Raw genomic sequence first — 10,761 nt, 5'->3', positions numbered from 1 at the left:
TATCTTTTGGACAACTTAAATTTCTTCGACATTTATTTTTGGCGGGGGGGTGATGCAGCGGATAAGGTGTTGGCTTTCCAATAATGCAAACTTGGTTCGACTCCTGGCTAAGCTGGTTGTTGAAAACACAGCTCACCTCTACCTAGGGTGTAACGAATTTGGTGGGCATAATTGCTGGAGGAAAGGTAGCTGAGAGAAAGGAACTGGCCACCCTACTCTTCTTAGTGCTGATGGCTTAGTACAATGAGAACCTTATCTTCTCATACCCGACACTTGAATCAAGTAAAGGACCACCTTTACCTTACCGGTAACTGTTTTTCTGCATAGTTTTGTTACACTTGAGAATTGGCTCATGATAAAAGCTCTTTCTATCCCGTAAACATACGCACGTTTTTCCCTGATTGCTGCTTTGAACACTACAGGAAACGGTTGGAAAAAAAACAATGCAAAAGTGTGCGAACAGAATTTGAACTATATGCATAACCTCGCTGTTTATTCCAAGTTGCATGTATGAAATTGCTTTTTTTCAAAGATGGGAAACTTATTGTTTTGATCACCGTTGTTTAATCGTATTTTGTAACTTTCTATAATTTGTTCGTTGGCACTTAACGAGTATAGGCAATCTCTACCCTCAGTTCTTCACAGTGGGCAGCACTTTTCTGAATAAAGTTATACCTTGTAACGCACTTGCACTGATCAATAAAAAGTGAACAACTGATGTTCGTATTTACTTTTAATACAAAACAATCTTGAAACAGTGTCCGACCGAATTAGCCTTTGACCAGATTTGGCAGTTGAATGCTACCAACGCCCAACGTATGACACAAATAAAAGTTGATCCTGTAATCATGTGAAGGTGAAAGCCAAACTTTAAATCATGTTTCTTGATCCAGATGGACAAAGTTCGTCCGACCCTACAATGCATTAAAACGATTGATATATGATTGTATGCTGTAGAACGGACTAACGGATAAAAACTACTCGGTATGCGTATTTGTAATCTGTAGGTCGCGGCAGCAGGGAGTATTTTCACCGGTAGATACTTAACAGAACACAATTTTTCATATGAACCAGCTGGCTGCAGTCTAGCTAAGCCATGCTATCGATGGCGAAACGTTCACTTAATTTAGTTTCTATCAAAACTGTTTCGAGAAGAATGCTCGCACTATCACGTGCATCTAACTAACACTCTATCTGCTGCTGCAGTGACCCACAGATTACAAAAACGCGCTCGGCACAGTATCTGAAACACATAGTAGCTGACATATGAATAGTTGAAATAATTTCATGTGAAGAGTTGTTGAGGAATTGAGCAATACAAAAATCTGTGCCGAGGATACTACAAGATTTACAATCGTTTTAAAGCTCTCTTGTTTTGCTTTCGCTTCTTGTCAGCTAGTTTATCAGCGGCGTGTTTGGTGATAGCAGGACGACAGCTAGCGGCGTCGCCAGACTGTCTTTGAAGTCCGCTTGTGGAAGGTGTTTCGGGTAGTGTGTGATCAGACGGCAAGGCGTGAACTTCAGTAATCAGTCTAGCGTGAGCTTCATAATCATCATAGTGTTCGAGTAGCAGGCGGCCGGCTTCTTCGTTCAGTGCTGACTCAGGGTTCGGGTGGATGAGAAGGCATTTGATTGTCTGCAGAAAGTATGGTTGCGTTAGTATATAAAATTATTCCAAGCACAAAGGTACCTTAACTGCACGTCTCGGTAACGTTTTCACATAGACTGAAAGCCGTTTGTGTTAGAAAGGTGAGTGTCTTCACGACCCTACAGCTTCTATACAAGTCGGAGTTCTTTGGTTCCACGTCAGGCTCGAGCAAAGAATTTTAATGTCCTTTTTGCAAAGTATATAATAGAAATACGTCCAAGTAGCAATGTGCTCACATGATAGACAATAAATATAAACTTGAAAAACGTGCAGTGGATAGAAAACATTAGTTGTTCGTAGCTATAAAATCCAGCTCAGTGGGTTCGATACCACGTCGGGTCACAAAAAACGGTGCCGATTATTGTTTGGCTTGCGTAAAGCAGGTAAGAACAAGTTTTGGTAATCATGTGTTCGCGTTGCAAGTATCGCACAAATTCGAAAAACTAAATCGAGACGTTAGCAGTGTAGCAAGACAACAAATAAATCATAGCACCACTATTAAGTTAACAAACATAACCGAAGCACTTGACGGGCGTTTTTTTTTTCAACCTAAGCTACTGCACAACAAGCACTATTTTCAAAGCGTTTGTACCAATTAAATACGTGAATTTTAAAAAGGACCCAACTTCCACAAAGGTGTTTTTGAGATAAATGCGTTTTGATTATTTTGGTCATTTGCTTTTGTGGTGAAATTTCGATAGGCCTACTAATGATTATATGCTTTAATGCTTAGATATTTAGATAAGAATTATCATGTTTGGAAGTTTCACGATCGGTAAAGATTCTGTGCAAAAACCATGGAAAAGTTGAAACCCAATCGCTGGAATTGGGCCCTTCTTAAAGACAATGGAAATAAAGAAGAAGAATGATTTTAAGCACACAAACCCGACCCAATTAGATTTCCAAAAAAGCTCACTCAACGGTTGAAATAATACCTCAGTAGAATCGGCAATCTAATACCTACAGCCATGGCAACAACTTTATTTATATACAAACGTGTCTTGTAAACTCACCAACAAAACGTTCCGTATGCCCATTTTGGAATTCCAGTCTTGCTTGAGAGTATTGACACATATTTCGCCAGATGAACTGACATTAGGGTGAAATATTTTCGTTAAGAAATAACCTTTCGGTGGTGAGGAAGGGAAATCTTTGGTTAAACACAGCTTCATTTTAAATCTTCCACTTGCAAACGGGGTGCCTTCTGCAAAAACGCGGGACAATGTTTATAACACGTGTCAAAGGAAGTCATGATTTTGGGAATATAGAAATTGGACACACCTTTTACTACCAGGTCTAGATGAAGCATACCTTTCAAAAAAATTTCAGTTTTTTTTTCAACTTTCAGAACATTTGAAGAACACACAGGCTGTGTTGTCACATAAACTTTCAGAAGATTGAAAAGTATTTAGGAAGTAAAACTATGATATTGAATAAATATACTTACGAGGTCCTTCTAGGGTGGCATGAATTTCTGAAATGTCGTCTTCATTTAATACAACCTTCACCCCTTCAATTGGGTCACTTTTTAAAGACGCGAATTCTTTAAATACTTGTCGAACAACATGAGGTGACAGGTTTTCTTGATTTCCATGCTAAAAGTATAGATTGGGATGAGGTTAAATCAAGTTTATCTTAATTAGTCATTAAATTTACTCCTTGTTCTATTCAGAGAACAAATTTTATTTCTGAACCATTGATCCAAAGCTTGAATCGAAAACAGACATCTCTGTTACTGAAAACATGAACCACTAATATACTGGTATATATACCATACAAATACAACAAAACAAACATTCATTTAAGTGAAACTGAATCACTATCAAAGTAAAGGCAAACAGCGAGAGCTATAAAAACAGGTCAAGTTACCACATGGCAAACTACAGTATATACAGTAGATTAAAACAAATTGAAGAGAATTACCAATAAATTACTGGCCACATTTAAACAATTGACTGAATGAATCCTTCTTAACATTTTTTTCTAACAATTATTATTAATGGTTTTTGGTTATAGGTATTCTGTAATCTCAAATTTCAATAAGGGTCTGCTGGCCAAATCAACCCACCACAAAGCTGAGCATAAGGTTGAATGCATTTTCAGAAGATTATTGCTTTTGTGACAGCCGGCAACTTTTAGGTTAAGTTTGAGCCTTTACCAGCTGATTAAAAATTCTTTGCAAACTGACAAAAGATGGCCACAAACCAGTAAACGAAGAGCTGTACATGAAAAATCCTATTCTGTCTTGTAGGTCTGCGGAGGTGCACTGTTTTTTTTTTTTTTTGGTCATTTATCGGTCATTAACCAATTTTTTAGCAACATGTCCGAAAAAAGTATAGTCAATTCGGTCAAAATGTCCAAAAAAATAAAACGATTCTCAACGAAACTTAATGTTGTAGCTAGTCAGGAAGTGCAATTTTGGTTTGTATCAGCTACTTGAAAGGAAATATTTTCATCAGAAAAAATGACCGAAAAGTTTCAGCAAAAAAAACAAAATAAAAACAGCTGGTGCAAAAAGTACAAAAATAAATATATATATAATATATCATACACACACGTTTACATTTTTCTTGTCCTTAACTAACTTCATTCCAAATTTCAATAAAATGTACATTGTACAAAACTAAAAGCTTAGCAATCATCAAAAAATGTAGAGATAATAACATAAAATATACAGAAGCTGCAGGTACTCTACTTACCAATGCCATGATTGTAGCTGTAGCTTGAAAATGAGTAGTCCCAAAAAGTTTATTTTGTTAAAGATCCTAGAATTCCGAAAAATGTACAAGAAACTTTAATTGAACAGTTAGATTAGGTACGTTATACTTCTAATAATTAAACTAACAAACTCATTAAGTTAGAGCAATGTGAAACTTTGTTTGGTGATTTTATAACAGAAGCTACAAAAAGTTATCAGATTTGTCAAAATTGAAAAATATTGCATTTATATAATTTTGTGAAGCTAGTTTTAACAATACGAGAATTTCTACAAACAACAATGGCATCACAAGTACTAGCACAATATTTCAAAAAACCAAACAAACTATTTGTAACTTTCAATGAGACTTAGTAAACGAATAATCATTATCAGAAAATGGACATTGTCTGTAGGTTTCAATATCATTAAATTTTTTTATAAGTTTTTAAAACTTATCTAAACGATATTTGGTTTATCATTAACGTGAAAAAAGCATATAAGCATAACAAGTAAATTTACAAACCACTTTAGTATGAGAATGGTTCCCCAAAAAACACAACAACAAAACCTGACATACAGTTATAATCAGTAACATCAAGTTGAACTATGACAAGCATAAGTCGATGTAGTGTCTAGCCAACATGGTATTGCTTTTGTCACTTTAATAGAGAAAGTGTGTAAATAATGACAACCCCGCTAATTTTGTTGTGCAGCATTGTGAAGCTGGTTTGGCTACCCCTTGACTAGGTGCATTCTTTAAGCAACAGAAGTAAATCGATAACTGCCAACGTATAATATAAATTCACATGCAATGCATCATTCATCAGACTATAGGATTTGAAGCAATATTGTGACAATTATGTGACAAACTTCAGCACGGAGTGATGTTAAATACTGGTAGTCAAAATTTACTGTGTTGAAAAACTTAACATAAGCATCTTGTATCTAGGCAGAAGTGATACAGCAAAGTGACGTGGAGCACACTAATTACTTCCTTAAATATATTTCAGCCCCCAGCACACAGTTTACACAAATGTGTTTCTTAGATAGAGTAGTAGAGTACTTTAAATACATTGTTTTTGCTGTGATATGTTTCTTTTGTGATTTTTCAAAAAAGTCTCTATGAAAAGCCAGTACAAGACACTCTATACAAAAAGAATTCAGAAAAAAGGCTAGGAAACAACAAAAACGTCACTAATTTCTCCTGTAAATTGACCAAAACATACCTACCCATTTGCAACAAAAAATTTTTTGTTTATTGTTTAATATATTGGACCAAACAAAAGCCAGTACACTAGTATTCATAACAAAATAATATTCTATGATTGCAATCATAGGACTTAGCAATAAAACATTTCATTTGGCAAATTTTTCTTCCAATGTTCCACAAAAACAATCCGTAAAGCAAAAGTTGCATTTGTACAAATAACAACCCATACTATCAATAAAACAAGAACATATAGAAAAAATGATGTCTTCAGGGTGTGCATTGTAAGAAGATACCATGGTAAGACTCATTAAAAAAACATGAGACAATAGATTTTCCACTTGCAGTGCTTTTACCAACTGTCAGATTTAACAAGAAACAAAATTATATCAAATATTAATCATGAAATCATCACATTACAAAACACCCTTCCCATAATACCAACCCAATTTACTGCAACGACAACAAAACATACTATCTTTGAAAGTTCATTATAGTTTACAAGTTTTTTGAAGTCTTACTGGCTTGACAGTTTATTCAATGAGCTTCTTTGACTTAAAGAATTTTCTCAAATACAAGACTTGCCAAGTTGCAAGTGCAATGAGACACAACATTGAAAAGATGCTAAAGTATAGAACCCTTGAGTTGGTAGACTCATTAGTATCTCTCATCTCTTCCTCTCTTTCTTTCATGTATGTGAAGGCATTGACAATAGATTCTGAAAGATCTTCCAAACGACGAAGTTCAACTTCTAATGGTTTCAATTTTTCTGTCTTTGCAACTTCATCATAATTTTTAGCTTCAATTCCTCTTTTCAAATCTAAAACCACATTTTGTGGTGGCATTTTCCCTTGAAAGCTAGCTACACTTTTAAAGCAAATTTGGAACATGTCGTATTCATCTGTGGTGAAAGCAAATTTCCCAGCTTTGGCTTCTTCATTTTGATAAAGAATATGACCTTTTGAATCGGTGACTTTCAATGAAACTTTCATTCCTGCTTGTTCTGAAACATCGTAATCACCGGTGACGAGTACACTTTTATGGATTTCTTCTCGTAAACACTTTTCAGTATTCATAGGCAACTCAAAAAACATTGCCTTTGCATATCCAATTAAAAGAATCACAGTTATAGTTAAAATTAACTTTTTCATCACAACTTGATATGTACAAATCACTACAGTAGTCTAGTTTTTAATCTTAGGTGTTCTGATAAAACAAAAATTGATCAAACAACTTCACCGTATGTCTGATGTAAGAAACCAAGTGTTTTTCTACGATTATTACAATTCACCGTTCATCAAACATTACAATTTAATTAAAAACCTAACATTGACAAAACATAACCATCACTTTCAAAATTTCAATCAATCAGAAATTCCAAATCCAAAAGTCTACCATGATTAGGACTGAAGTTGTCATGGTTGAATGATTTTTACTCAATTTGTTAAACTTTGTTTGACTGCCACGTAACGTTAAATTGAGAAAGGGTAAGGGCAACACATAAACCACTGAGGTCTGAATGTACCAACAGCAAGTCATGCACTGATTAAGCTAATCCACCGAATAGAGAGTTTTGTCGTAGCACTAATTTTTCATGATGCATCAACTGCAATTCGCTAGATAGAATCTCCGATTATTGATCAACAGATAAACTTTATTCAAACTAATTCTCGATTAACTGATCACAAGATTAGTTTAGTTGATGGTTCAAAAGATTTGCTGCTGTTGTATCCAATTCTAAATAACTAATTATCACATGCAAACCACCAAATAAAAATAGAAGAATACTGAAAATCTTTATAAACTTGATAAAATGACCAATTTCTAAAATTCATTTCTTTCGGACTAGGCTACCAGTAGGCTATTGGAAATATGGTGGCTTGGTGGATGTGCTAAACTTTTAGTCACAGTATTCAAATTTTCTACCGACTTTGTATTCACGCATTGTATTCACCATTCTAGTGTTTGCTTCCATTTATTTGCTGCTGCGTTATTTCTGTTAGCCCATCCCCATAGTCAACATAGCCTAGTTGTTTTTCTGCACGTCGACCTTGAAAAATATATTGAATTAAATGAAAAAGATTTTTACTTGAATTAAAAATGTTTAATAGGCTCATACAAGTATGAAAATTTAGAAAAGTCTTCTGTTATAGCCTGTTTCATCACCACTCAACTTTTTTTTTAGACCATTGCTGTGTAGGCTATTGTTTTCGCTGTGCGGGCAGAAATAAAATTAACTGAACTAAACTTCTGACGAATGAGTAATTTTCTTCTGGCTTGGGTAGCCTACCACATTTAGGCTACTATGTAGGGTTAGGCTACTAGCAGTAGCCACTGGTACTGATTCCAAAGTGGTCCATTACAGTCGCGGATCCAAGGAAGCGATCACACCCTTCCTCCCTTAAAAGTTAGAAAAGAAACTTTATTCAAGGTGTAGGGGAAGGTGGGGTTAGTTGAGTCAGTGGGTTAGGTGAGTCACCATTGTTTTTTGACTAACCAAGCATGACTTCGTGAAAATTAATTTCTTGAAATAATAAGCATTATGGGTAACTGCATCCATCTTGTTTTAGCAACTGTGTAAGTTAAACAGGTTATACAGTCAGCAAAATGCCATTTTTTGGACTAAAAAGTACATATTTTTAGCTCAAAGTTGATTGGGATGCTGAAGCTATGATAGGCGTAAGAGAAGATAGCGTTAAAGTTTCCTATAGTTTATAGCTATCTTACACGCAGTGCATTTGTGTAAGACTGATAAAGCTTTCCGTATAGATAATACGTTCAATAATTGTCACGAGGAAGGATTGGGGTTGGTTGAGTCAATAGCTGCGGGGCTAGTTGAGGCAGTGACTCAAGTAACCCTACCTCAAGTTGCAGACTGCTGAAATCTTACTCCTGCATTTGAATTGCTAAACGCGCATCATTAAATCAGTTACTTGGACAAAATGAGCTATTATTTGATTAATTATCTATTACTTTTCTGTTTAGTTTAAAAATATTTTCAAATTAAGTCTTAAAAACCACGAAAAAAACTTAGAAAAACTGGTTGTGGACGATGGCCTATGGAGACTTTTGAAGCTGGTTTGAAGTTAGTGGAAGATGGATTGTCGTTAAGATTATAAGAAAGCAAGCAGGATGAGTTGGTGTGGACAAAAGAAACGTTTCGTAAATATAAAATGAAACTGGAGCTGATGCTAAGTCTATCAAGTTGAGTCTATTGTTTCTAGGGATAGAGGAGATTTGGTCACTCTGATCGGCACCATCAACGTTCTGGGAATTGCTCGATTCGCAGAGGTGGGCAGTAACTAGTTACAAAAGTAACTAGTTACTTTTTGAGTAACTGTAACGGTAACTTCGTTACTATTTTTCAAAAGTAACGAAACGCGGTAACTATAGTTACTATTTTAGCACTTTTTCAACAGTTACAGTTACAAGTTACTTTTGTATTGAAATTTCAGTTTTTAATGCCGTTTATTTCTCTGCACGTGTTTGTGTCTTGCTTAGTGCGTGTTTGCTGCGTTTTGCGCAATAATGCATTTTTCTCGTAGATGTATCGGCGCAGCACTGCGCATGCGCGGTTCCACTTTTGTTTTGTGGTCTGGTTGAGATGGGTTGCCATATTGGCGAATTTATCGCCAAAGTCCAGAAATCTGGCGATTTTTTAATACGTTTAGCTTTATATTTATGATTTGGCTCTTTTTTGGCGATTTTTGATAACTGATTTGCCTAAATTAATTGTTTTTGACGATTAATCAATATGTACCAAAGACAGGCAAGACACAACAATACAACAGGGTTGAGCATTATAATAATATATTTTACATATTTACAAATGAGTTTAACAGTCAAACGTTTTCGGTTTAACTTAAGCCTTCATCGGGAACCTGAAAATATTTATAAGAATGCAGTAAATTTCAACTTCTTGAAGGTAATTAACTAACTGACTATAAGCATCAAGAAACACGCTGCAATTAAAAGCAATTTGTTGATGCTTATAGTCAGTTAGTTAGTTACCTTAAAGAAGTTGAAATTTATTGCATTTAGTGTAACGCTTGCAATGCCTCTAAAAAGATTGTCTGACATTAAAACCAGCAACAGCATTGCTGTTTGCTTGCCGATGGTGGACGTTCTTGTGGAAGCAATACAAACCAGATTTGGTCATTGGTTCGAGGACAGCGACTTTCAGCTTGCGACTGCATTCCACCCACAATTTAGACTTATCTGTGTTTAATGCTTGACAATTAAGCGACACTGCTGAAGACCAAAATAAAACAGAACATGCTTCAAGCAATTGAAGAAGCAAACTGCTCTGCTGATGAGGGGAGTAGCAGCGACACTGAAGTGGATGGTGGTAGGTAGAGCCACAGAGGAATTTTTGCACCACTTTACGCAAAAACCAAGAAAAGAAAGCAATGCGCGTTGAATCTGTTACAGGAGTATTTGGAAGTGGGCCCTGAGGACAAGTTAAGCGGATCCAGATTCACAATTGGACCGATGAAAAAACTGTTTTAAAAACATAACATTCCCTCTCCGTCAAGTGCTGCAGTAGAAATATTGTTTTCATTGCAGCACTTGTTCATCACTAGACTTTATTTGTTCATCCCCGACGCCGACACACGCTCCATCGACTTGACACTACCAAGACAGGCATGGGTGCGCCTCAACCGTCTCCGTGCGGCGTCGGGCTTTTCCGCTCAACCATGCACCAATGGGAAATGGGCTCTTCCTCCTCCTGTGAATGTGGTGCCGAGGAACAGCTCGCAGACCACATCATTGATTGATTAATTAAATCTTTATCCTCGGACTGGCAAAGCTTCTTCAGAACTTAATCCTGGCAGTTTTGCATACTTGTAGACTAAAGGCTTTAAATCACTGACCAGGCCCGGTCACCGATATTGACAGAGTGAAGTTTCCGATTGTTGAAGTCTTGTTGCCGGGAAATTATTCCATCAATTAGATGCCGCTAAATGGAGAGCAGTCCTTAACGTGCGTTGTTTAAGAGCATGCCCTGAGGTTCGAACCAGTGCAGCTTGATATTGAAGCTTCTTCGTTCCAGAAGTGACGCGCTAACCAATTGAACTATCGGTACGGACATCATCAATGACTGTAACATCTTCAAGCCACCTAACGGAGTGGAAGGTCTGCGTGTCATGAATGATGTAATCAAAGACTGGCTGCTCTGTAGTAGCCTTCCAGTGTAGTCCGGGAACA

At 36.3% G+C, this 10,761-nt stretch overlaps 2 protein-coding genes across 2 annotated transcripts; both read right to left on the bottom strand.

Moving 5' to 3' along the window:
- Positions 1 to 466: 466 nt before the first annotated feature.
- On the bottom strand, positions 467 to 4,459 carry LOC145771969 (ubiquitin-conjugating enzyme E2 S-like). Its single transcript, XM_082583749.1, has 4 exons — positions 4,348 to 4,459; positions 3,096 to 3,243; positions 2,662 to 2,852; positions 467 to 1,636 (listed from the first exon to the last, which is right to left on the bottom strand). The coding sequence occupies exons 1-4, from the start codon at positions 4,354 to 4,356 to the stop codon at positions 1,349 to 1,351; spliced, it is 636 nt and encodes a 211-aa protein (XP_082439875.1). The 5' UTR covers positions 4,357 to 4,459; the 3' UTR covers positions 467 to 1,348.
- LOC145771970 (transmembrane emp24 domain-containing protein 10-like) lies at positions 4,414 to 6,782 on the bottom strand. The gene has a single exon (XM_082583750.1). It carries the CDS (start codon positions 6,702 to 6,704, stop codon positions 6,087 to 6,089), a length of 618 nt encoding a protein of 205 aa, XP_082439876.1. The 5' UTR covers positions 6,705 to 6,782; the 3' UTR covers positions 4,414 to 6,086.
- Positions 6,783 to 10,761: the final 3,979 nt, after the last annotated feature.

Source organism: Aplidium turbinatum, chromosome 6, assembly GCF_918807975.1.
Source record: "Aplidium turbinatum chromosome 6, kaAplTurb1.1, whole genome shotgun sequence".
Lineage (NCBI taxonomy): Eukaryota > Metazoa > Chordata > Ascidiacea > Aplousobranchia > Polyclinidae > Aplidium > Aplidium turbinatum.
The sequence above is the reverse complement of the archived record's forward strand: the minus strand, read 5'-3'. Positions and strand labels throughout refer to the sequence as shown.

Bases quoted from the DNA above. Each gene is read 5' to 3' on its own strand.
- LOC145771969 (XM_082583749.1), bottom strand. The intron at 2,853-3,095 runs GTAAGTATATTT...GCGTTTTTGCAG, and splicing joins TGCCACCCTAGAAGGACCTC to AAGGCACCCCGTTTGCAAGT. The intron at 1,637-2,661 runs GTGAGTTTACAA...TACTTTCTGCAG, and splicing joins GCATACGGAACGTTTTGTTG to ACAATCAAATGCCTTCTCAT.
- LOC145771970 (XM_082583750.1), bottom strand. From the start codon at position 6,704: ATGAAAAAGTTAATTTTAACTATAACTGTGATTCTTTTAATTGGATAT.